Source organism: Gopherus flavomarginatus, chromosome 11 (genome assembly GCF_025201925.1).
Source record: "Gopherus flavomarginatus isolate rGopFla2 chromosome 11, rGopFla2.mat.asm, whole genome shotgun sequence".
NCBI classification, from domain to species: domain Eukaryota; kingdom Metazoa; phylum Chordata; order Testudines; family Testudinidae; genus Gopherus; species Gopherus flavomarginatus.
The window spans coordinates 40,789,286-40,815,876 of record NC_066627.1 but is presented as its reverse complement, the minus strand read 5'-3'; the positions used below and the strand labels follow the sequence as shown (position 1 = coordinate 40,815,876).

The 26,591-nt window shown below is 38.1% G+C and overlaps 1 protein-coding gene across 2 annotated transcripts in view; it reads left to right on the top strand.

Annotated features, from left to right (window-relative positions):
- Positions 1 to 26,326, top strand: part of CTCFL (CCCTC-binding factor like) — a 92,204-nt gene extending 65,878 nt beyond the window's left edge. Inside the window, exons 1-10 of one of the 2 annotated variants that reach the window (XM_050918198.1) lie at positions 9,366 to 10,027; positions 11,344 to 11,578; positions 13,752 to 13,922; positions 14,411 to 14,544; positions 16,506 to 16,626; positions 17,624 to 17,773; positions 19,850 to 20,010; positions 22,429 to 22,611; positions 23,466 to 23,589; positions 25,783 to 26,326. In XM_050918198.1, the coding sequence (XP_050774155.1) occupies positions 9,386 to 10,027; positions 11,344 to 11,578; positions 13,752 to 13,922; positions 14,411 to 14,544; positions 16,506 to 16,626; positions 17,624 to 17,773; positions 19,850 to 20,010; positions 22,429 to 22,611; positions 23,466 to 23,589; positions 25,783 to 25,940 (2,079 nt within the window). In that variant the 5' untranslated portion in view covers positions 9,366 to 9,385 and the 3' untranslated portion in view covers positions 25,941 to 26,326. Of the gene's footprint in view, positions 1 to 9,365; positions 10,028 to 11,343; positions 11,579 to 13,751; positions 13,923 to 14,410; positions 14,545 to 16,505; positions 16,627 to 17,623; positions 17,774 to 19,849; positions 20,011 to 22,428; positions 22,612 to 23,465; positions 23,590 to 25,782 lie in introns of those variants that run through there. The other variant, XM_050918200.1, reaches the window with a different exon arrangement.
- The last annotated feature ends 265 nt before the right edge of the window (positions 26,327 to 26,591 follow it).

Below are 26,591 nucleotides of genomic sequence, written 5' to 3'. Positions count from 1 at the left end.
CAAATGGAGCCCATCAATGCTTGCAGACTATTGCTGGACAGTGACAAGAGATGCTCCATTTAATGAATACAAGAGACAAGCCAAGAAGCGCCTAGTAAACACTGAATAGGACTAAACTATGTACATAATAGTTTTTTGCCTTTTGTTTCATAATAAATTTTATTTATATAACCCTTTTGCTGATTTTTAAAGTGTTACATAAACAGGACAGGTGAACTATTTTCATGTAAAGGAACCATAAACATATGAAAAGACCTAGCTTTACAATTTATGATTAAAACTCTATCTACACAATATGCATAGACATAAAATGTAAAAACTTAAATATCTTAGAAACAGTAGCCAATCAGTTGTTTTAATTGTCATATTTGAATTCAGCACATCAAAGTACATAATAAATATCACATTTTATCTCTGAAGCAGACGACTTCTCAAAAATTGTAGACCAGTGTAATTGTTAGTGGTTTTTTGTTGTTTATAGAGCACCATACGTTTGCACAGCACTTGGTATGTAAGAGACCAGGGCCTCAGACTTCTGCAGGTGTAAACCAGTGTAGCTTCACTGAAGTCATTCAGACTAATGCAGAGATTTGTATGGAATGAAAGAAGTGAGTTCTAAGGAGGGTGTCTGGCACTGGGAAGTGAAAATGTGTTCCGGCTGTTTGGGAGAGGGGAGGAAAAAGTGAGATGCTGAGAGTGGGTTGAAATGACAGTAGTGGAGCAGGCAAGAGCAAAAGGGTAAAGAGCCTTGAAAGTAAGGATAAGAAATCGTCCTGTAGGGCAATTTTTGCCCCTGCTTCCAATGCCATGAAGGGTTCCATGGCAGAGAAATAATCCAATTTTGCTATGCAAAAGAAGATATTTCGTGGGGAGGGGGAAGAGTGGCATGCTGCATGGCCATGTATTGAAGGTGGATAGAGCAGGTCATGGGCAGGATCAGGGAGAGAGGGCTGTGGTGCTGGAGGACCCTATTCTATATATAGATCTTACTGTTCTCCCTGAAGCAGTGTGCATGGAAGGGCAACAGAGTTTGACCTCTCTGGATAGTCCTATCACCCTCACCACTGTAGGCATCACAGCAGAGAAGGGAGGGCCCTAATAGAGATAGTAGCTTTCTGATTGTTTTTTCCAGAAAATTTGTATCATGCATTAGTAGCAGCATGGGAGAGAGTGCATAGGTGCCTGTGGGAGAAAAGGCTTAATGGGCAGTGAAGACTGCACATGCCAACAGAGCAAAGACAGCAGTCAATACAGTAAGATAATAGTTCTGATAGGAAAGGTGTGATGGGTTTGGTCACAGAGATCTCCTTGGGACTGTCCCCTGATGTACTGAGATTACCTCTGAGCCCGTTTTCCCTGCCAGATTGGGATGCCAGAACCCTGCCTTGTTTAGCCAGACACTAGCCTGCTGCAACCCAGACCCAGATCAGCTCCATGCCCCCAAAGCTGCAGACTTTAACTAAAAACTGCTCAGCAGATTACTTGCCTCCAGCACCCAGCCTCCAATGGGATCCAAACCCCAAATAAATCAATTTTATTCTGTATAAAGCTTATGCAGGGTAAACTCATAAATTGTTAGCCCTCTATAACGCTGATAGAGAGATATGCACAGCTGTTTTCTTCCCCAGGTATTAATCACTTACTCTGGGTTCATTAATAAACAAAAGTGATTTTATTACATATAAAAAGTGGAATTAAGTGGTTTCAAGTAATAACCAATAGAACAAAGTAAGTCACCAAGCAAAATAAAGCAAATACACGCAAGTCTAAGCCTAATGATTTGGGGCAAAAATCTGTCTGGGGATTGGTCCTGCTTTGAGCAGGGGGTTGAACTAGATGACCTCCTGAGGTCCCTTCCAATCCTGATATTCTATGATTCTATATCTACTTAATACATTTAGAAACTGATTCCAGGTAAAATCTCACCCTCAGGGATGTTCCAATAAGCTTCTTTCACAGACCAGACTCCTTCCTAGTCTGGGCACAATCCTTTCCCCAGTACAGTCCTTGTTGATTCCAGCAGACATCTTAGGTTGAAACTAGAGGTTTTCTCATGACTGGCAGCCCCCTTTGTCTTGTTCCATCCCCTTTTATAGCTTTGGCCCAAAGAGGGAATCTTTTGCCTCTCTGGGTCCCCACTCGTCCTTCTAAATGGAAAAGTACCAGATTTAAGATGGATTCAAGTATCATGTGACATGGTCACATGTCCTGTAAGACCCCCAGCCACCATTCTCCCTGGGCTGGCCTACATGTACACAGGAAGATTTGTAAGTAAACAGAGCCATTTACAACCAATTGTCCTAGTCAATGGGAGCTATCAATGTATTTTAAACTACCATTAATGGCCCACTCTTTGCATAATTACAATAGGACCTCAGAGTTATACATCATATTTCTAGCTTCAGATACAAGAATGATACATACGTACAAATAGGCATATATTCAGTAGGTTATGACCTTTGTTGAGACCTTACAAGAGACCTTTTGCATAAAGCATGTTCCAGTGATATCATATTCACACTCATAAGCATATTTCCATAAAACATGGAGTGCAACATCACAGAGGGTAGGGCAAGTTACTCACTTTCAGTTAACTGCAAAAATGGATATAGAAATACTTAGCAGGGATGCTATATGGCCTACCTGATGGTTGTAGGATACTTTGTGTAAATACAAAGTCTTCATTACTATTAATTATTTTATAGAATTTTTTGACGTTAAAGCTCATTGATTGAAGATTTTTAATTTACTGGAAGTAGGCTTAGCTTGCTTTATCCGTGATCAAACCTGACTGGAGAGGAGAGGTGTCATGCACACAGCACAATGGGTATTTTTACAGACTATGGTAAGACAAAATGTTTCTTAAGACAGCCAAAAAAACCAGAAATTTTTGCCTCCAAACAATCATCTGCTACACAACTGGCAAAAAATTATCTGCCAGTAAGATGGTTGGTTCACACTATCCAAGCTGGAAATCACTGCTAGCCTTCTGTGATGGATTTGGGGCTGCTCTGTAATTGATGAATACTGTATGTTGACCTGGTTACTGGGATGTTTTCTGTATGAACATATTGGCTGGGTTTAATAAGGAAAAACAAGCAGGAAGGAGAAAATGGCTAAAGCTAAAGCTCCCTCCCTCAGCAAACACTTAAGTGTTGTTAAGAGACAGTGCCAGATATATTCACTTGAGTTATTTTACCTTCATCTCAAGCCAACCTACCAAACAGGTTCAGATGAGATGGAGCAAAGCCTGGGAACAGAGAAGGACAAAGGCCTCTAGGAGGGCCCCTCTCTATCAAGAGAGGGGATAGTTGTTTGATGAATACCTCAGAGGGGTATCTCAGTCTCAATTTCTCCCTAGCTTCCAATTTGCTGCTCCTCCTTTCCTCCATCTGCCCTCTCCTCCCTCCCTCGCCCCCACACAAGGAAGAATAATTTATTGCTGACATATAACTGCAGTAAAGTACTAATCCTCCCCCGGATAACACAGATTGTCTGGCCAGTGCACAGAGCTGTGGAACCAAGATTCTGTCTATTCCTTGCCCTTCTGTTCCCACTTGCTTTGAAGAGGGTGTAAGGAAGCAAGTAGCTCCATTTATTCCTAAATGCTTGGACCTAAGATATACCAGTGGTTCTCAAACTTTTGTATTGGTGACCCCTTTCACATAGCAAGCCTCTGAGTGCGATCTCCCCCTATAAATTAAAAACACCTTTTAATATATCTAACACCATTATAAATGCTAGAGGCAAAGCAGGATTTGGGTTGGAGGCTGACAGCTTGCGACCTCCTGTATAATAACCTTGTGACCCCCTAAGGGTACTTACCCCCAGTTTAAGAACCCCTGAGTTATACCTTGTAGAGTTAAAGGGAAGGGCTTCCTTACAACTGCCTTGTGCATCGTGCATGTAGTCCAAGTCACAACTGAATCCTAAACTGCATCTGCTGAAGTAACTATGTACTGGAACCACAGTCTGACTGTACAGCTGCATATAACATTTTTGTATATGTTCAGCAGCTTCCTTCTGTATTTGTGTAACTCTGATCTCAGAGCCAGGGAAGCAAGATTTCTGCAACAAAAGGTTAAAATACTTTAATAAACAGTTTTCTTTCCCAAGTGATCAATATCCTTCCTGAAATTCAGAATGTATCCCCTCCTACTTGACAATCTGCCAGGCCAGCACTTCAGAGCATTAAGGTAATTCTAAATCTGCAACTCCCAATTTCCTGTACTGGCCTGACCAAGAAAATAGCTATTTTCTAATCTCTCTTTAGTGGACATGTTTTCATATTTTAATTAAGTTCTCTAGTTGCTCTCCGAAGAAATGACTCATCAGCATGAAAGACAGGAGAAGTAAAAGAATTACAAACTGACAACACACATTGCATTCATCCAGTTTCAGCAGCAGAGTAGAAGCAGCTTCAAAACTGAACAACTTAGAAAACAAAAGTTAGAAAATTACAGTGCAATAATCACTGCCTCTGAAGCTGGTGACAGTGTGTAGAGGATTACTTACCTGTGTGACTAATAAGAGGGGGAATATCTCTTCACAAATCAGGTGATAGTGAAGAAGGTAATCTTTGCCACTGAGACCAGAGTTAGAAGCATAAAAATTGTTGCCATGGAGAGCAGTGTTGAAGCACTCAGATACCACAATGAGGGGCAGGCTACAAATATTAGATTGAGCAATATAGAAAAGTGATACCTTCCAGGCAGGGGACTATGAAAAACCTTCAAGATGCCCCACTCTAAGGCTGTTAAGAAAGATGGAATGTGAGTCTTTGTACTAGACTAAATAGGAGTCATGTTTAGAACTAGAATGGACCTTGGAGTGCAAAAAGATAGTTCATAAACTGAACCCATTTGAAATGCTGAAAAGGTTTGGATTGGTTCTGCTTAGAGGCCAAGTTGCGGCTGGTTGGTTTGTTTGCTTTTTCCCTTTTGCCGACTTGATTCATTGCTACAATAAACCTGATCCAGCCTGAACTCTGGACAGGTTGAATATTTTTCAATAAACCTGGCCTTATTGCTTCAGAGATTTATATACCGCAGGCCCTATCCAAAATCTGCTGACGTCAATGGAAAGCCTCCAGATCATTTCAGTGGGATTTGGATTAGCCGGGCCCAGGTTAGGGACATGCAGAAGCAGTACAAAATGTACAAAGTGGTTCTTGATTACCACAGGTTCTTCAATCACCAGTGGCTGTTTCCTAAAGTGGAAGAATGGGACCAACAGGAAGGCTTTTAATTACTCTGAAGAGCAAAGATATGGTATGTGATGATAAAGATGTTAAGGCTATTAGCATTAAATACATTTTAACTAATATTAAGAGTCTCAATTAAATCTGTAAATGACAGTCAATTGAGAATTACATCTGAAATCTGGACTAAGGTTCTGATTTTAACTCACGCCAAAATACACCCCCAAAAAGTGAATGCCAACTGTGCAGTTTGTACACAGGAGAAACTCATATTGGATCAAACACTGTTCCTTTACTCTGGTGCACCCAAGAGCAGTATTTGGCCCAATGACTTTAGATCTTAGGGTGTGTGTGTATATATATATATATATATTCATTTTCATGCACTCTTAACTCCTTTACAACAATCTATCTTAATTTGTACAGCTGAACTATTTGTTTCTTTATGCAAACTGTTTTGACAAATATTTAAAATTTAAATATTTAAATTCCATATGGTAAGAACTCCCTAATTAATAATGATTCATACTTTGTTTACTCTCCCCAAAATAATTAGAATGTTTTTTTAAAAACTATACTGTTCACAAGATAAATGTAGATTCTTCACCTGACGGACTGAAATGGAACCTTCGGCGTATTGGGTAAAAGTCTGGTTGTAGTTTATAGACAGATGATGTAACAGACAATATTCATAGCTATGGAGATTGTACACACAATAGACCATAACGATCATAATGGTGCTGTTACTGTCTATTGTGTCAAAACTTTATTAGGGAATTTTTAGTTTGTGGATCACTGATCAAATGGCTCTTTTGAATTCAATGAAAATGAACTGAATTGATATTTTAAATTAGAGTTATAAATCCTGAAAATATCAGATGGTAGTGGAAATAATGATAGACCCTTAACTAAAACTGCATGGATGGTACTGGTATTAATAATACAGAAGTACAAAGCAAGAGAGCACTTAGGTGCTGATGACCGTTCAAGTGCAGAGAAACTCATTAAAATGACCTAAAGGAAGATGTATAATTTTAACAGCTTCTTTTTCCTCAGTGCCCTTCAACTACCTATGATTACTATATAATACACAGTAGCAACCTGAAGAGATACAGAAAATCTGAAAGTATGATCTATGAATGCAGCCAGTGGCACCATTTTGCTGTTCTGTGTCTTATCTTTAGTGGTATTGACAGACTCCCATTGTTGTAAACAATTTGATACCCAACTAAAATGTTATCAGAAATTACTGGAGTAAATAATCTTACTTCAATAACTGCTTTGGTTTGGCTTGCCCTATTAACAAATAATTTAATAGTTGTGAAATTATTTGCTCATAAAGTAGCCTGTGTCTATTTTTCTAGTGTCTACACCTGGAAGTTTTCTTTAGATGAAATGGGAATTTGTAGGCTTAGTTGCTTTGTGATAATACTGGCTACATTATGTGCCACTGTGTATTCCTGAATAAATTTAACTGTAAAACTACTATGAGGTAAAACCCTACAGCTGTTTGGTTTCTGCAAGTTTATGGCTATAGGTGTTTGGTTTCTGGTAGTACCCACTGGAGCACATGGGAACTATGGAAACTTAGCACTTCCAAGAACAAGTCCTTGTAAGATTAATGTACTAACATCAGTCAAGTCATGAGAATCACTTTTCTGTGTATGCATGTTTTAGGTCAACATCCTGCAACCTGGATGTCTGCACCCATGAGGAGCTCCTCTGATAACAAGGGGATTTCAGGCACTGACCCCTTGCAACAAGTCACAAGATCACTGCCTACACTGTGAAGTCTTTAGTGCCTTCCTTTTGTGTTTGTAGAGCATCTATTATAGTGGGCACTAGCTGAAACAAATAATTATGCCTTTGTTATATTCTTGCAGACAATGAAATGCATAATACCTGGATTTACATTGAAAAGTATTTGTACCGTAGTTTAAATGTATTCAGTAGTATACATTAGGTACAGCGTAATGTAGGCTGTCTGCAAAATTCCATTATATCAGCAATGTAGACCAGGGTATGCACTGTGGGCTGCTTTTGTGCTGAACTAATTTCAATCACAATCAATATTTTTAAATGGGTCGAGCCTATCAGTTTTGACAACCAATGTGAAAACAGTTTACTGGAATATTATATAGACTGCCTAGGACACGACTGGGACATGGGAGATGGTAACCTATAGGCATTTTACAATTTGTCATCCTAAAAGTTAGAGGTGAATCTTTAAATCCTTCCTCTGCACTGATATCTAATGTTAGAGTATTAGTAGCAAATGGGCCTTAAAAATATATGGGACTTTAATGGTTTATCCTGAAGATTGAAAAATACTGTTTTTGAAGGATATAAAAGATGAAATAAACTTGTAAGATTTCACAAAATATCTCAGACATTTTAATAAAGCCTTTAGAGAACTCTTGAACATAAACTTGTTGTTCCCTGGTTGAATAACCAACCCTGAACTACAGTATGGTGTAATGATGCTTATAGCTCTTTAATCAATTTTGTAAAATACTTAAGCTTTGATGGTAAGAGATGATACACTACTGGCAGTCAACAATCTCTTGAATAACACTCAACTGGCATAATATCTAGGCTGAGTGTTTCCATAAGAGAAACATGTAAATACTTTAGTTTGAAAGTGGAAGGCCAACTGAGTGCTGTTCCATTGACTCTCACCAAGTAGGAGCACATGTTAAGAACATTAAACAAACACTCAGAAATCTCTCTTTATGACTCAGTTAGGGGAAATATTTCTAAATATTTTTGTATCAGAGGGGTAGCCGTGTTAGTCTGGATCTGTAAAAGCAGCAAAGAGTTCTGTGGCACCTTATAGACTAACAGACGTTTTGGAGCATGGGGTTTCATGGGTGAATACGCATTTCGTCGGATGCATGCAGGACTCTTTGCTGCTTTTAAATATTTTCGGGTTTTATGAGAGATTTTATTGTCTAGTCACAGAAACTTGCTATGGTTGCATAAAAGTGGAAAATGGAAACTTGGGCTCTGACCATGCAGCAAGATCCATGTGGTCCCCAGGGCTCATGCACTGGGATAGAGTTGCAGGCTGTTAGCCTTCATTAACAGGGTGAAGAGGTGGTTCCTATTCATAGAGCCCTGTACTGCTACAAAATGTGTATCCGCATCAGATCTGCAAATATCTGCAGATACAAAGCGAATATCCATGGATTTGCAGGGCTCTAACTATTCAGTCAGCATCTTGAAGGTCCTGACTTGTACTGTCTCTGGAAATTGAAATACATTTTAACTCTCTTTTCTGTGTACGGTTTTGTGTCTGCCTAGCTGATGAAGGCTAGAGTGACACAAGGCCTTTCTCCTCCTGGTCAGATGGCAAGTGACAGCCTGGCAAGGTCAGGCTCTCCTCCCTACCCTGGCAGTACATTGCAGGGGGTGCGCAGGGCGGGGCTTTTTCCATCTGCCCGCTTGTGATGAGGTGTGATGGAAATGAAGTGGAAGGGGCTGGTTTCCAGCTGGGGAAAGGGAGCTCAGAGCTCAGTCCCCGCTGCTGGGGGAGGGAGTGGGGATCTCAGGGCAGTGGAGGTCCCACGTCTCCCTGCGGTGGGGGAAGGAGCGAGGTACTTCACGGTTAACCCTTGCAGGCGGGAGGGGTGGGTCCCTGTCCCCTTGCGGTGGGGGAGGGGCGACAGCGCCCCTCCCCCCGCGGGACTCGGAGCCCGCTTCGCTGCCGGCCCGCAGTCACGTGCGCCGGCCGCACTCCCGCTCTTTGCGGAGCGCGCCTGGCCGGCCGCTGGGGGGAGCGCGGGGCCGGGGAAAGGGCGGCGGCTGCCCCTGGAGGTCGGGGCTGGAAGCGGCAGGGTGGGGGCTGCCCGGGGGTGGGGGCTAGTGGAGCTTTAGGGGCATTATGGCCGGGTCACTAGGGTGGGGTGCAGAGGTGGTTGGTTGGAGTAGGTGGGTTGGGGGAGAGCAGGAGGGAGGTTTGCTGGAGGGTAGCCCATATCGGGGGATTTGGGGATAGGTGCCTGAGGGGTGCCATGGTGGTGTACTAGAGGGTGGGGGGTTATTGGGGTTTAATGGGGAAGGGCAGCTTTGGAAGGGTCGTGGGGACTATTTTCCCAGGATGTGGCTAGTGGAGGTAGGTTTTGGGTGACCAAGGTGTTAGCTGAGAAGGTTTCTGGGAGTGGAAGTGGTGCAGCATAGGGCAGCATGTGGAGTTGGTGTGAGCGTAATATAAGGGCGATGAGGAGCCTTAGTAGCTTTCTTTGCTGTCTCTTGGGACAGGTTCACTTAGTGATGGCTTCTCAGGACTCAGCCCTGCCTGAGCCCTTCACAAAAATAAAAGGTGCTGAAAGAACCTGGGACAAGGCAAGAGACGATGATGGAGGGGGCAAGATATCCTGGGTGAAAGAAAGAAACAGCATCTGTGACCCAGATGCTGAAGGCCTAAATGGAGTCCCTCTAGCCAAGCAGCTGGAAGAAGGAGGAAACCTGGAGTTGTCCCCATCTCCAGTACAGGGTGAAAAACATTTGATAATGCTGCAAACGGTGCATTTGAAGGAAGGAGAAGATGAGCTCCAGGGGGTCAGTCAGTTGAATATTCAGCAGCAGAGTGGGGTGCACATGGTGGTGCAACGAGGTGCAAGTGTCTTGCAGCCCTTGGTAGTAGTGCAACAGGGAGTAGGTGCTCAGCAGAATCTACCCACAGGTGTAGCAATAAGTATACAGGATGGTGTTTATACATTTCATGACGTGGAGGTGATGCAGATTAATGTTTTGCAAGAAAAAGTACAGGCAAAAGATGAAGAAAACCTGTCATTGGATAAACCCCCAGGAATGCTACTGATTAAGGTAGAGATACCATCAATGAAGATGATGAGATGGTAACCTTTGGTCTGTAGTGTTATATTGGTAGACGTAAAACTAAAATCTGGTTTTAAAAAATATAAATGAAAAAAATCATGGCTGTGACTTTTTAAATGAAGGGATTTAGACATATAAATCCTTTAAGCGAGTTGTTAAAATCTCAGCCTATATTATTAAAAAGCAATCTTTCCTAAATACATTACTGATAGTTTGTTAAAAATAAAATACTTTTTTAAATTTAATTTTCTCATTTCTGCATTATTTGCATTTCAGTTGACTCAGATGTTCATGAGTACACTGGTAGGCTTCCTTTCCTGGATCTCACACATCAGTATAATACTGTAGTGTTTGTGTGTGAAAGTTGGAATGTTTAATGCCAGACACAACTAGTTTTCACTTAGAACAAACTATTTGGAAAGTTCATGAAAACGCTAGTATTGCTATAAATATTTGGCTTTGTAAATTTTGCTACAAAACTTGAATGTTGGGCCTAAAATACTAGACATTGTCCCTTTCAAGAGATGATGCATTATATTTTGTAGTCTCGGGAGTAGTAATGATCACACTGATTTATTAAAACCTATTTAGTTAACAAAAATTCAATTACAATACCTTAGTAACTACCACATGATTTGGAATTAATACAGAATGTTTACAAATACACTGCATATATCTATATTAATTTTACAAAAATATAATTTATAAAAATTACATCTATTTTCCTTGTTTTTTCTTAAAATGTGGAGTCCTAGAAATTATGAAAAATGCTGTCACAAGAAGTTGAAAATATAAACTTTTATAGTCTCATTGTTATAGTCTCAAAAAGAAGGTCTAAAATTTGTTTAAATCTGTAAAGATTCAGGGCCAGGTTTTGAAAATTGCCCAGCACTCTGTAGCTCCCATTTAGGAACCTTACATGAATCTGTTAATTTTTCAGAAGTGCTCAGCTTCCACCAATTAACACTGAGTTGAAAATCTGCCCACTCAATTTAGATGCCTAAATGGCCTTTTTTGAAAATTGGGCCCTAATTGTAGGTGCTTGAAAACTCTGTCCCCCAAAGTCTGGTCCTGTTCCTGTTGAAGTATATGTCAAAACTCATTGATTCAGTAAGTCCCAAATCAAAATCCCTGCAGATTATGTACCAAATAACTAGCTGTAAATGAGAATTAATTGATGGGTAGTTTATTGTATTCTGCTTGCTGGTACAGATAGCCTCTGCTGTTTTGCCACAAGCATGATTGTACTGAGACTATTTTTTTTTCTTGATGAAGTGCAAAACTTTTTTTATTTTTTAAACTAGATTGATAGAAGTAAAGATCTACATGCAGTTGAAGGTAAGGTCCAGCAACTGCCTCCAAATGAAGAGGGAAGAGAAAAGGACATTTTCACTGCTGAGAAAGCAAAGATCTTGAGCTGTAAAGCCAAAGATGATATGTCAGTGTCACACTGTGAACACAAAGAGCAAGAAGAGCAAGCAGTTATAAAAAACACTGACGCTCTAGAAACTCAAAAAAACACACAGCATAGGAAAAAAGGTAAAAAGTTGACTATACAGTATTTGTAGCTCATATTTAGAAAACCGATTGAAGTCCTGAAAGTAACTTCCATTCTTTATGTTTAGAGTAAGTTAAGGTTAGAACCACTACTGAAATTTGGAAGAATGAATAACCCTTTCTGACCTTACCTGATAAGAATTTTTTAATCGGTGTAATGTCACTGAAAAGTTTCAACAGAGAAATTCCTCAGATTACTGCCTCAATCATCTGCACTTTGAGTAACTTGGAGGATTTGAAACCTGACTCCATAGCTAAGTTTCCATTGGCTTTTCCACTTAATATTGATTGTAAATGCTTAATAATTAAACACGAAGATTTGTAAAATCATTCTAAGATTTGTACTCTTTAGAACCTTCTTGGTAATTTTAATATTTAAAATTGTCTTCTGAAATCCTTAGATTATAACTTTTTCAGTCTCCTATATTATGACAAACTCAAAGGTGAGAAAAACTCAATTTATAATTGCACTGAGTGCTTTATCAAGTATAAACTCAGAATAGGGTAATTAATGGTGGAGGAAAATACAAAAGAGCTGTTTGTTATAACTCATCTGTGGTGGGTTTTTTGTTTTGTTTTGCTAAGGAAGCTGGTGAAGCTTCGGATCTTCATAGATAACTCCCATTCTCTGAGGCTCTCTTCTTGATTTGCCCTGTGAATCCTGGCTTCCCTGTCCTTGTGCATCCTGCTTGACCCATCTAGTTCCACTGCTACTGTACCAGCCCCTCTTCCTAGCTGCCTCTGTGCCTCCAGTCTGCTCTCATCCGTGTCTTCATTTTCAGCTTTCTTTGTGATAATGGGAATTCCAGTTCAACCTGAGTCCTAGTAAGGTTTGCCAGAGCAGAGTTTCTACTAGTGAGACATAAGAGTTTGCCAGGTGGAGAAGCAGTCTCTGTAACAGTGACAAACTTCATGTGCCCTCTGCCACCATGTCTCAGTCCTTAACAGAAGGCAGAAGGAAGGGGAGGTTTGCAGGCAAAAACTTTTAGCAGCAGCAGAGGCAATATAGGGTGCAGGAGATTGAAGTGGGCAGACAGATAAAGTTGCCTAAGAAGCAAAGTTTCTACTTTGCTGGTGAGGCAGGTTTTTTGTCTGATGTGCTTAATAATGTTGAGCCCTGATTTGGTGGCTCTTACTAGCTATGCTAGACAATGCCTCCCTGTGGCCAAGCTTACACGATTTGCAGGAAGTTTGGAGGAGCCAATGGGTGGTTCCAAGATGCAGTTTTTTGTGTGGATATGAACTGATAAAATAATGATAAAGTACTTTTGTTTGTTATTCATTGAAGTATACTGCTAGCTGCATGCCCTGATACAGGCACATGAATTCTCTAGAAGTATTTGTTGGCTGCAACATGAATGGCTATTGTAAAGAATCAGCTTGACCCAGACCTGAGATAATGGTTCCAGGAATGCTGTCCAAATATTACACTACGTGCCATTTGGCAACTATGAATCTGCTTGAAAGCTGAAAATGTTCCAAATTTCCTCGGTTTATTTTCTAAAGAAATTCATTACTTCTGTTATGTGAGTTTGCAGGTGTTGTATAATCAGCATGGAGTATAGTTCTTTTTGACTGCCTAAGAAACTAACATTCTGCTGCATTTGCATTCTTGAAGTTCAAGCAATAGATTAAGAGGCTTTAAACTATAATAATTTTTTTGTCTATACTTAGTATTTTCAAGCCTCTGAATACGTGGAGAATTTCATAATTAATCTGCCATTTCTAGGCTTTTGTGTAAGTATAGGAGGTTGTCTCACTAGTTAATGAAACTGACATCAGAGGCATACTCCACAGGATATAAGCATCTAGATGAGCTAAATGTTAAAGATACTCTCAAGGGAGGGAGGATTATCCATTGGTGTGAGTTAGACTAGGAATCATGCCTCTTGGATTTTGTTCCCAACTGTACCACTAACTCAGTATATGGTTTTGGATGAATCACTTTAAACTCTTTTTATAATAGGTATTATAATACCTTTCTGACAGGCTTAATTTTTGGAAAGCACTTTGAGGTACTCTTATGAAAGACACTGCAGAAGTGAAAAGTATTACTACTTAATCTAGGAGGTTTAGTTAGGAAATTGGCACTATTCTTTAAGTCAAATAATTGTTTTGTGATTCGTGTGTCCTAAATATGTCTATATTCTCATAGGGAAAAAGATGATCTTCCATTGTGATCTGTGCGCATTCACCTCTCTTAGAATGTCAAGTCTTAATCGGCACATGAAGACCCATTCTGATGAAAAACCCCATGTGTGTCATCTCTGCCTTAAGGCTTTCCGTACAGTTACTCTCCTGCGTAACCATGTGAATACACATACAGGTATACTTAATATGTAAGAAAGTTCTCCTTTTACTTGGTGTCTGCCAGATTTAAGTGTCTTTGAAATGATCTTGTCTTCTGCCATCAATCTGCATTCAAAACCCCACATTGATTTTATTGGGAGTTCCATTATGTAGAGCGGTGACACGACATGGCTTTAGTGGTTTTTATATATATAAAAAATATTCAACAGAACCATCCTCAAGGTAAAATGAATTAAAATATCGAATTCCTGTGCTCATGATCTGGTCTGTCTCCTTCAGTGTCTGTGGGCTTTTTTCTTCCTAATATTTAAAATTTTTAGGAATGTAATACGTAAACTTTGCATTCATAATACATTTATAGTTTTAAAATATTTGAATCTTCAAAAAATTTCATATCCATTTTGATATTAAAACTATTTTCATTAATGTGTAAATGCTTATTTGCTACTGAGAAGTTACACAGATATGCCTTTTTAAAAAATTCTAAATAATATGTTCTTACAGGGACCAGACCGTATAAGTGCAGTGACTGTGAGATGGCATTTGTGACCAGTGGTGAGCTTGCACGACACAGGCGATATAAGCACACTCTAGAAAAACCCTTTAAGTGCTCAATGTGTAAATATTCTAGTGTAGAAGTAAGTGTAGTTCTACTGAGTCTCTTCTTTGGGGGGGAGAGGATGTATGTTTTCAAATACAAAGGCCTGATATGCTGTGAATTCAGTAGGTTTTTACATAAATGCATAAAATTACTTATGAGCACAAGTGCTTGAAGGATTGGGACCTAATGGTGCACCTTCATATTGTCTTTACTGACCTTAGTTTTACAAAACTCATTAACCATAGCAGATACACAGGTCAGTAAATGACGTATGTAGCTGCATAAGTTAAGCTACAGTATTGACACTGGACAACTTGGTTGGGTTGGTGAGATTCTCCTTAGTGCAAAGGCCTTGTGTATTGCTTTTTCCACCATTTTAACCCCATTACTTCTCTCCACAGAAGAGGGGTGGCTGCACAGATAGTAGCTATAGTCCCTTCACACAACAAAGGAGGGGTCTGCACTGATCCCATAGACTGGCATGGACATTGCCACAGGGGCATGTGTAAGCAGAGGGAGATACTGGATCTCCAGATTCAATGGCCCATAAACTTGTGTAGTGGCCACAAAGGGTTGAGTTTTCAGCCCGAGGATCTGGCCAAACACTGAGGGAGTGAGTTCCATTCCTCCACCTCTAGGTGCCTTCACAAAGCCCAATTAATAAAACTTTCAGAAGTAGAGGATGAATTTCATTATTTATGAAGAAGCCTTTCCAAAAAAAGATATTTATTCAGAATCATCACTTCCTTATTTTGTCTGCTCACTCATTCTTCTGAGTGAGCTCTTGTACTTTTTAAGTTAACATTTTCTGTGTTTATCTAACCCTTTTTTAAAAACAAACCAACAAATACATTTTGTTCTAATGTTTTTTCTAGTTATTATCCAACAGTAAAATGGCTGCTGCATGATGTATTTACAGTGACCCTGATCCTACAAACAGGCACTTGGTTAACTTTATGCACATGAGTAGGCTTGTTGTAATCATTTGTTGCTGCTAATGTATAAAACACTTGCTTAGTGTTTGTGGTATTGGCATCTATATTGTAATTTTGGGTGAAATAAAATAAAAACTAGAAATTGCCAGAGGTTCACATGGAATAGTAAGCATTCAATCATGCACCTACATTTGTGTCCACTACTATTGCAGTTACATTGTTAAATGACTATTTAGATGCTTAAGTGCCTATCATACTGTGCCCAATTTGCAGCTGTGTACAGACCTTGCCCATTCTTCTTTTCAAAATATGGTCCCTTAATTCTCCACATGCATTGTGCTAGTAGATTTTGAATAGTATTTAAATCTAAATTGAAATGATTTTTAAAAATATTAAATATACTCTGTACTTTTTTTTAAGTAAGGTTCCTATTAATCACTTTTTCCTATTGTAAACCTCCCATTGGAGTTTCTGAGAGTTTTGCTTGAGTGAGTGCTGAAGAAGCTCTTAGATAGTTATTGCTATGCAGTTAGGATTTGATGCAGCACACACTTAAGCACATCCATGATTTTTACTTGAGTAGTGACTTTGAGTGGGGCTATTCATGGGTTAAATTAAGCATGTATATCTTTTCCAGATTGAAACCAATGTGATGAGCAAATATGTTACTTAGTATGGCCTTTCCATTTTTTCTCTGTATTTTCAATTTTTCTTTGGCTGTATTTTCACAGCTGCCTAAGGGAAATAGGTGCCCTCATTAGGCTGATTTGAAAATCCTAGCCTTTGTGCATATGATGGAAGTGTACGCAGGACCAGTTTCACTATTTCCCCCTGCGTAGTCAGTTTCCCTTTTGTTTGTATGGGTCTTCAATGTTCCGTATAGGGGAGGAATGTTAAAAATACCTCTAAAAATTGTGATTGCAAATCCACTAAAATTGAAAGAGTGTTTTAATGACTGGTGTAGAACTTGAAATTGCTACATTTGTAAAATGGGTTAGATTTTAAGTTGACCGTGTTCCTTTAATATGGGTGGTGTTGAATACATTTTTGACTTTTACACTAGGCAAGCAAATTGAAGCGTCACATTCGTTCACACACAGGAGAACGTCCTTATAACTGTTACCTCTGTAGTTATGCTAGCAAAGATACCTATAAGCTGAAAAGACATATGGTAACTCATTCAGGTAAGATTTACTAATGTAATGGTTAATACATATATTTTACAGTTTTGGTAAATCTGTAGGACTATATATTTTTTTAAACTGGCCTCAATCCAGCCTCTGAAATTGCTGCTGCAGTTTTACACAGTTTTTTCACTTATGTTTTGTGTGTCACAAGAACATACATGGAAAAATGTTCATGTAAAATTGTTCGGTCTGTTTTTAAAACTATTTTTGAAAATGTGGCCTATCAGATTATGACAATTTTTTAATTGTGTTCATTTTGTTTAAACTGACATTTACCAATATGAAATAAAACGTTCAGCATCTTCACTTGTGTGCTTTTGTTTTCTGTGATCCAATTTTCAGTTTTGTGTCAGGCCTGGTTAATTTTACATAGCATGTGTCTGACAGTCAGGGAGGGTTTTAAAAAAAAAAAGGCAATGTAATATAGGCATGTAGGCATGACTGTGGCACATCTGTTTCCTAAAAATACAATCCCTTCATGTAAATTAGTTTGGCAAATGAGTAACTGCAAATCCTGTAATTATAATTTGCACTATTTTAATATTTATGGCAAAATAACAAAAGTAATTTGTTCCTGATGTGCTCTCCTATTTCCTTATGGAATCCCAGTGAAGACAAACAGATTACAAAGTTTGCTTGAGAACGGAATTTAGCCCAGTTCAGTGTTAGCAATTGTGTATTTTCCTACATTAAACACAGCAGAAAAAAAGAACAAACTAATTAATATTTTTGTACTGTCCTTAGTTCTGCTCACAACTTCTGTAGGCTAAAATCCTGCATTGAGATCCACACTAGTTTACAGCTGATCCCTGCAGACATCATGCAGTTTTCCTACTGAAGTTAATGAGTTTCTGTTCGGGCACAGAGGTTCGTGCTGGTCGATCACAGTGCAGCATGAGGGCCATAGATGTCCATGGAAAAGATGTGTTCATATCAAATATATATGTAGAGCTGCTGAGCATATGTTATCTAACTTCTCATGCTTTTTTCATAGGAGAAAAACCCTATGAATGTTATGTTTGTCAGGCCAGATTCACGCAAAGTGGTACCATGAAAATCCATATATTACAGAAGCATAGTGAAAATGTGCCCAGATACCAGTGTCCACATTGTAATACATTTATTGCAAGAAAAAGTGATTTGGGTGAGTTTGGATTTAAGAAAAAAATGGAATGCAAATGCATAGGGAATTTGGTATCTTTTCTTACTGATCATAGGCTATAAAAATGTTCATTGACTTATGTTTATCATTAAAGTATTCCTTGGGGAAAAAGTATTCATGGATTTCTCGTGATGAGGGGATGTGGTGCCATCTTGTGGTTGCCATAGATTGGTACAGTTATAGTGCTCCACTTCAAGTTAACATTTCCAAGATATTACTAAATACCTGTGGCATTAGGAAAATCCATTTTCCAGAGTGACAGCCGTAACAAAAATCTAGGCCATAGATTCTCTACTGCACAGAATGGAAACTCAGTGTGGCAGAAGGAGCAGATCTTGATAGGACTGTCACAGTTTCCAGATTCTGTTCCAGCCCCAGCCCAAGCATGAAATAAAAGTGGGTGTCAGACCAGAAATCTGAGGAGCTAGAAATATATTGAATGTTTTTAATATACTGATATCCTTGAATATATAAGATCTGCTTGTACCTTTTTATATTTGTCCTTGACTGTCTCTTTAACTTTACTTGTGAATTTTGGAGCATTTCATTAATGAGACTTCAAAGAGTACAAGGAATCACATTCATAATCAATTCATAAAGTGTATATTAACTATTAATCTTGCTTTCATATATGCTTAACAGGTGATATTTGTACTATATAACTTCTAAATTCCATTAAGCAGTTGTAGCAGATCTATTTTCAGGTTCTATAAGTTTCATGTGACATGACAGATGATGGTGTACAATAAATAGAAATGACCTTTAACTCTTTGGGTCTTTTCCCATCGAGCAGAAAGCAAACCACTATATTCTGATGTAGATACCTAAATTCTTTATACAACTCATGGATTTTTTTCTCACCTGCAAGTAATATCTCTACAGTACTGGTGTATATGCAAATTTATGCTTAAAATATCATAAATGAAAGCTGGATATATGCAGATTAAATTTTCAGTTATACAAACCACTATATTGGAAATACAAACCCACATGAGTTTCCAAGAGAATTATGATTATACTAACTCTCTATATGAAACAATACTTCATTTGCATACCAATAAAATTATCAGTATCCATATAGTTCACTTGTAAATTGATGTGTTTAAGTAATATGAAGACCTCATAGAAACCAGATTTCTATTAACAAGCCACAGTATTAGAAATACAACCTATTTGTTATAATTGAGTCAATATAACTGACAGGTTCCAAACAAATTTATACACAAAGGCCAAGATTTTCAAACTAGGAGCCTAAAGTTAGGGTCTTGAGTATCCATTTACGTGCCAACCTGATTTTCAAAAGTGCTGAATATCCAAAAGTTACGATTGGGGTCAATACTGCATATTTTTCAGCTTGTACAAAGGCTCATGCCTTCATCACAAGTGTGTGTGTATTTGATTAAATAAGTTATCATAGTGGGCTCCCAGTGCTTGAATGAGGTGGGTTGAGACATTAAGGGCTACATTTTTAAAGGTATTTAGGCAGATAAAGACAGGCACCTAGGCACGTTTGGAAAACCCACTAAAGGCCTAACTCAAATTATGAATAAATATTTAATTGATTTCAAAGGTATGAATACGGTAGGGTGCTTACTTATGGAATTTGTCTTTGTTCAAAGATTATCACCTAACAAGCACCTATTGATTGTTAACAAGTCTATGTATACTGCAGGTTCTATATTACAATACGGTAAATATCATTTTGGGCCAGATTGTCAAATGTACTTAGGTGCCTAAAGATGCAGAATGATTTCAATGGGAGGTAGGTACCTAAACTGCTTAGGTGCTTTTGAAAATCCTACTAAGCACCTAAACACCTTTTGAAAATCTGGTCCTTTGTGCTGTTCCTCATAGGTGATGCCAGTAGACTGTTTTTTTGGCTCCTGTACAGAGGTAGTAAGGGCCAGGAAGGTTCCTTGTCAGCTTTCTTCCCCCCCTGCCGCGTACATCTGTTCAGGACTATTCACAGACTAGCCTTTTGTCTGAAGCTATAGACATCCAAAAATCCATCTTCAGCTACCACAACTTTTCAATGTAATGATCTTTAAATTGTTTTAGGTGTCCACTTACGTAATTTGCATTCCTACCTGACCGTAGCGACGAAGTGCTGTTATTGTGAAGCTCTCTTTCATGAGCGCTATGCTCTTATTCAGCACAAGAAAACTCACAGAAATGAAAAGCGATTCAAATGTGATCAATGCAGTTATGCATGCAAGCAGGTATTTACATTAATTGGAGTGTGATTGCTTATTCAGTTGATATTTCTGTGGGGTAGGCTTGGCTTTGGGGTTATATTTGCTTTGATCATAGTTATTTGTTACCACATTCTAACTAAAATTCTGTGTTTATATTTATTTGCAAGATAACTGGTTTATGAATGAATGATAAATTAGTAATGCAAAACAATCTTAAACTATTTGCATATGAAAAATCATTCAGACATGATCTGTTCGAAAGTAGAAAATAAGAGCAGTTATTTTCACTGCCATTGTGATAACAAAACATGGTATTTGCATCTTATTTGTAGTATTCAACATGCACAGAATAAAGTTTTTTTCAGTCGGAACTGACATTTATATAAAACAAATAACAATATGTTATAAAAGTAGCTTGGACGCCATGCAATACAAAATGTCAGGAAAAACTGGATTCCTGGAGTAGGTGATTTTCATAAAAAGTAATTTGACGTAGAATACTATATTCTTTGCCTAATTGATTTACACAACTTACATTTTTTAATAGATTAGATGTACCTCATATCTTGCAGATATAGACAACTCTTTAGAAACTTCATTACACAGCTTTGTTCATACCCTCAATCAGCTTTGCTCTATTTATCTGGCCTTGGCTAAAACAAACTTCTTAGTGGACATTTTTGTTATCAGAATGTATTTCTACATATTTCTATTTAATACCTATTCTAGAAGGAATTTTCATGCATCTGAAAATGGAAGAATTAAATCATGCTATATGTTTCATACGTTTTTTGCTATATCAGTAACATAGGGAAACATTTATCCCAATATATAACCTTGTAGTCTTTGTTTCATTCCTGGATGATGTGATTAAAGAGATACGGACATGCTAGACAAATCATTTTACACTATATTTCAATCCAAAGAAACTTTTTTTATTTTTGGATGCTCTGATTAGAGAATTATGTGCAGTCCAGACGTGATGAATTTTCATCATCTTAAGTTGTATTTAGAAATCTATCAAGTTTAAAAACTGAAATATGTGGCCGTGCTCTATGGAATATTTATTTGTTCGTAACAGTTTATTAACTCCATTATTACCTTACGTTAGCAATGTATGTACTATACATTAGCACAGTTAAAATCTTCACCAGCCAAAGGAATAAACATGCTATAGTAGTATGAGTTTTTCTAAAAAGAACTCATAAAAAACACACTGGATTCTTTCATTGAGACTCCTGCTCTAAGTGCTTTTAGGACTGTCACTGGAAATTTAGTGACTTGTTCTGTGTGTTGATTTTTAGAAAGATTCTCTCACACTCAGGAAGAGACTTAAAATAGAGAAGATAACTGAATACGGCTCAAAAGCATGGATACTCAATCAGACAAACATACTCTGTAGTAGAAAGCGATATTTAACTTTTAAGGCTGGGCTTTTAAGCCCACTAAAACCATGTATAGCTTTATCTTGCCATTGCTCCCTTGAAGTGTGTAACAATGTAAAATACTGAGGGCTCAGTAATATGGGTTTTCACATGTGTTGTTTATAACTTCAGCATCTTATTAATGTTAAGTAATTTCTGTTGAATTAAAACCACTTAGCCCTCTGAACTCACCAGTTACCACTTGTCCGAGGAAAGGAGGGCACAGGCATTCTCTTATCTAGTCAGCTGTCCGCTTGTCTGGGGAAAAGAGGGCAGGAGGCAAGCTAGATCTTGAAGAGGTTTTTGAAGCTGCAGTATGCGGGCGTGCTTTCTCTACAAGCAGCAATCTTTTCTACCCTATCTGATACTGTTGCTATTAGTCATTCCTTCCCACTGTTAATTACATAGGCCCTGATGTGCTAGCATAGGCTGTTCCCTATAGAGTTCCATTTCCTTCAGCATGTCTCCAGGTGCATGCAAGGATCCATATCAGTGGATCTCACTGCATCATTGGGGCCATGCAAACTCTGCAGGGGTGGAGTTTCCAATGGATAGTAGGAGACAAAGTCTTAAGAACCCACTAACTCTTGAAATAACATTTTTTTTAAAAAAAAAATCAAAACAGTTAACTTATTCTCTCATTTTTGTGCAAAAGTTTGTTTTGTTCCAACCATTCTTTAAATGATTGCACAGTAAAATAATTGACACTCTTGAATGTTCCGGTAAAGTGAAAAATTTAGGAAAATACAAACTAAATATCAGTATTCAGACCCTAACATTTTATTTCAGGGATCACTGTTCTCCAAGTGATGGTACACATTGGGTAAAATCCTGGTCCCATTCAAGTCAGTGACAGTTTTGCCATTGACTTCAGTGGGAGCAGAATTTTACCCTACATGTTCTTCAGTACCTGTGCTCTGTGAGACAAATTAAGGAAACTGCAACAACCTTGGACTCTAGTTTTCTTGCTTGTCACAAAAAGTTCATTATGTTTTAAACATTGTTTTTTTTGTTTCAGGAACGACACTTGATTGTGCATAAGCGTACACATACTGGTGAGAAACCCTTCACTTGTGTATGTTGCAGCAAATGCTTCCGGCAGAAGCAGCTTCTGACTGTTCACTTCAGGAAATACCATGATTCCAATTTTAAACCAATGGTTTATGAATGCCCTAAATGTGGCAAGGGCTATTCACGCTGGGTAAGGTACTTCCCTTTTAAGGAATCTCAATGGGGAGATATCTTTAGTTAAGTACTACATACCTCATTTTTATAAAGAAGCAGTCTACTGGCTGAACTGAATCTCCTGCTAGCTCCTTGATGCAGACACACCAATAGGCTTTTCCCAGATTTTACATCAAAGGGTTAATACATTGACAATTTGCCACTTTATATAAAAGGCCAGGTGTTTGTTTCCAGAATTTTATTGGTACAGTGCAAGTTGGGAATTAATAAGATTGAACGTGCAAATAGTCTCTTGATAGAAAATAAAAGGCAAATAAGAAACAAATGTAAATATCTGGAAAGTATCCTAGATAGGTACCAAAAGACAAATAGAAGAAACTGAGAAAATATGTAAAGTAGAAAATACAAGGAATAGTTCAGCAAAGTGAATGAGAGAATAATAATCCTATTCTTCAAAACCATATGCTACCAGCAGAATTTGTATCTCAGCCAGCTCCCTGAGCACACAGGATACTGTGTTAGCAACAAGAAGTGTTACTGTTGTTTGGCCTCGTGATTATAGTAGCTTCAAAATCTGGTCCTATCTTCTTTGTAAATTAGTTTATAAAATATCAATTTTATTCACTTATGAATCAAACAAAGATGCTGGATCTGATTTTAAGTCTGCCAGTCTTTATAATGTTCCCTTAAAGTGGAATTTAAAAATTTTTAGTGGAACAATCTTCAGAAGTTTGATAAGCAGCAAGTCATTGCGATTAATTTACTTTTTTTCTAGTTTCTAAAATCTGTATATTAGAAACTTGAAATGTTTGTCTTTGTATTTAAAATGCATAATTGCATTCATATGTTTGTGCTTCATTGTCCTATCAGAGTAATATGCATAAGCATTCTGAAAGCTGTGGATTGGTGAGAGCAGAATCTGTTACACGCCGCAAAGGAAGCAAGGGCAAAAAGAAAAGATGTGACAGACTAAAACATGATGTTAAGCAAGAAGGTAATCAGCTAATAAGTTAGAATTTAATCAAGTAAATTGGAATCAACCAGATATGGCTAAAAGCTGTGAATCTCCTCCTGTGATTTAATTAATATTTCACAGTGAAGTTAATTTAAGTGCTAACATGGTGTCTGGAACAAACATTCATCCTTTTTTGTGTGTGTGTCAGAAAGCCCAGTCATCTGAGTGTGAGTCAGTGCTCAATTATTTGTTCTGGAGCCACTGTTCCCCTGCTCATGCAAGTTTCCTCGCAGTCTCCCTGCCCAGCAATAGTCAAAAGTGCAGCACTGTTCTTTAATCAAGGAAGATGAAGGCCACAGAGAGTTTTCTTGTGCGGATCAGTGTGGATCAGCAGCCAATAGGGACCAAATTGAAAACTCCTGAGTACCACAAACCAAGCTCCTGCCATTTGTGATGCCAAACTAGAATGCTGCTTAGAGTAAACGGAGCATGTCTTCATAATATGATCAATTCCTCTTCTTTATCTTGTGTTTGGTCATCAGAGAAATAGTAAAAATGACTATTTTGAACAAAATTGGGCTTCCCAGTTAACATGCCACTGAGATGAGTAAGACAGTTCACACCTCAAAGTTGTTTCAGGCTGTCTGCATGCTTGGGAGGACACATTTGTTTTGTTGTTATTTCTGATTTTTAAAATGCAACTATAGGCTCCCATCCAGTACTTTGGGCACTTATCCCATAAATTAAAAATCACAAGATGAACAGAAGGATTTCTCTCACTCTCCTCAGCAGCCTTTACAAAAGGGGTGAGCGAGTCAAGGTGAGCTTTGCATCATGTCTGGAGAACTACCTGGGCTATGGCAGATCAAGGGTGGGGAAGTGAGTTACCAAACTGAGAACCTCTCAAAGAGAACTCCTTCCAGCAGCTCAGGCACCTCTGCTGAGATAGTGTATCACGCTGCGTTGGTTTACAATTTGTTCACATTTTGAAGGTTATCTTTACGGTCATCAGGGCCATATAGTAATTTTTTAAAAAAATAAGCTTAGATTCTGGAGTACAAGATGGTAGCCAATATGAAAAGGTGCTGGCTCATTGATCCGCTGCAAGCTTGTCCTATTTGACCCTTTCTAAGCATGAGTAGGCAACACAATATTTAGTGTATTGGCAGGCAGTTTACACTGATTTTTTTTTCTCCCCTGTATGGACAGTGCCACTGGGATAACATTTCACATAATGTTAATTGTGGTGTTGTAATTTTTCAAAGTCTGATGAATACATCTCAAGGTGGAACATCAGCAGGTGGTTTTACAATAGTGTTCCCTCCACTCCTTTCAGTGGTAAGGCTGCAATGGTTGTGACTGAAGATTTTAAAAGAAATGCCAGGGTAGACCCAGACCTAGGCTTTGGTTGTGGTTTTTGTATTTGCAATGCTTATGTTGTGTAGACTTTTGCTGCCATTGTTTGCTACATACAGACTATGAGAATTTTTGTGCATCTTCAGCTCTTGGGGTGAGAAATTCAGTTTGCTGGAATTTAAATAATCTCTCTACAAGCACTAGAGAGACAGAATGCAACTACTTCCTATTATCTGACTCTCTCAGATATTACATGCTAAAGCACTGGGTCCAAATTACTTTTTTCAGTGGTTAGTATTTGGAGATAAACAAGGGCAGAGGAAGAGTTTTGCACACACACTTGGAATATTGACTATAAAATATAGATATATAATTGGCTTATTAAAAGATCATAGTATCACAAGAACTTTTGACTCTTTTTTGCTCAGGTTTAAAAATGGATTTGTGGTGTCTTTCTGACTGATGAATAACATGCTCTGCTGCTGCTGTTAAAAATGAATTTAATTATTTTTTAAAGAAATTCCCTCTTCATCATTCTGCCATGGATGTGAAAAGTATGTGAGTCTCCAGTTAATTAATGTTGAGGTCTCTGCTGATTAGTAAATCATTGGTGCTACTCAGTAGCATTGATTATTGCACATTACAACTAATTGATCCACCAAAGTTGAGAACAGAATCCTAATGGTAGGAAGGTGACATTTATAACAGAATGTACTCATCCTCCAAAATTGGAGACTTTAAAATAAAAAATGTAGTGGGACGTTATAGACACTGAAAATGTTTTCCCCCCTACAGTGAAACTGCAGAATGGTAAATTCATTTAGTATTTAATTCTTTCTCTAGTTGACAATTATGATGTTTAATTTTTCTGCAAAGCTGTTGACCTGGGATCATTCCAAGATGTTTCCTTTGTGAACACTGAATGCTGTGCCAGTGAGATTGTGCCTGTCGTATATGGAATAGAAACAAGTACTCCGATGGAGCAGAAAACAGAAATAACTTGTGAAATGATCCTCAACATGATGGACAAATAATACAAACACAAGTTCTGATTTCCATTGTTAACGTACAGAATGTCAGTTTGTATACTAATGCAAAGTTTGTAAGCATGTTAAGGGAAGTAAGCTGTAGAAGGTATTAGTTTCTGTAAAAGTTGCTAAAAAGTTGTTAGCTAAAGTTACATGAAAGCCACATATTCTAACATGTTCACATCCGCATCAAAGAAAAACAAATTTTAAAACTAGGCCATGGAAAAGAAGTAGGTTCAATTTATTCAATTTACTTTTCATTTTTCTTCCAGATTTAGTTACAGAATTACATACAGTTTTCAAGCAAATTTATTCCACAGTAGCTCTGTGCTCCTGTCAGATCCAGATCTGTGTGACTTTCAGCTTGTTTGCATTTACCTCATGGTGAGCACATTGTGAAAGGCAACATTATTTTGATGCAAAGAACATAGCTAGGTCTGCTCTTGGAACACTAAAGATCTTAACAAATCTGTACAATTTTAGCCTAATATAGTACTGTTTTTATATATATAAATCTGAGAACCATGATATGCATCTGGGTACCCTGTTAGTAAGTTTATTGTAACATTATTAACTTTACAATATGTACACTTTTAATCTCTTAATTTTAAAAAAGACACTTCTTTTATATCATAACAACCAAGCCTCAAAACTGGG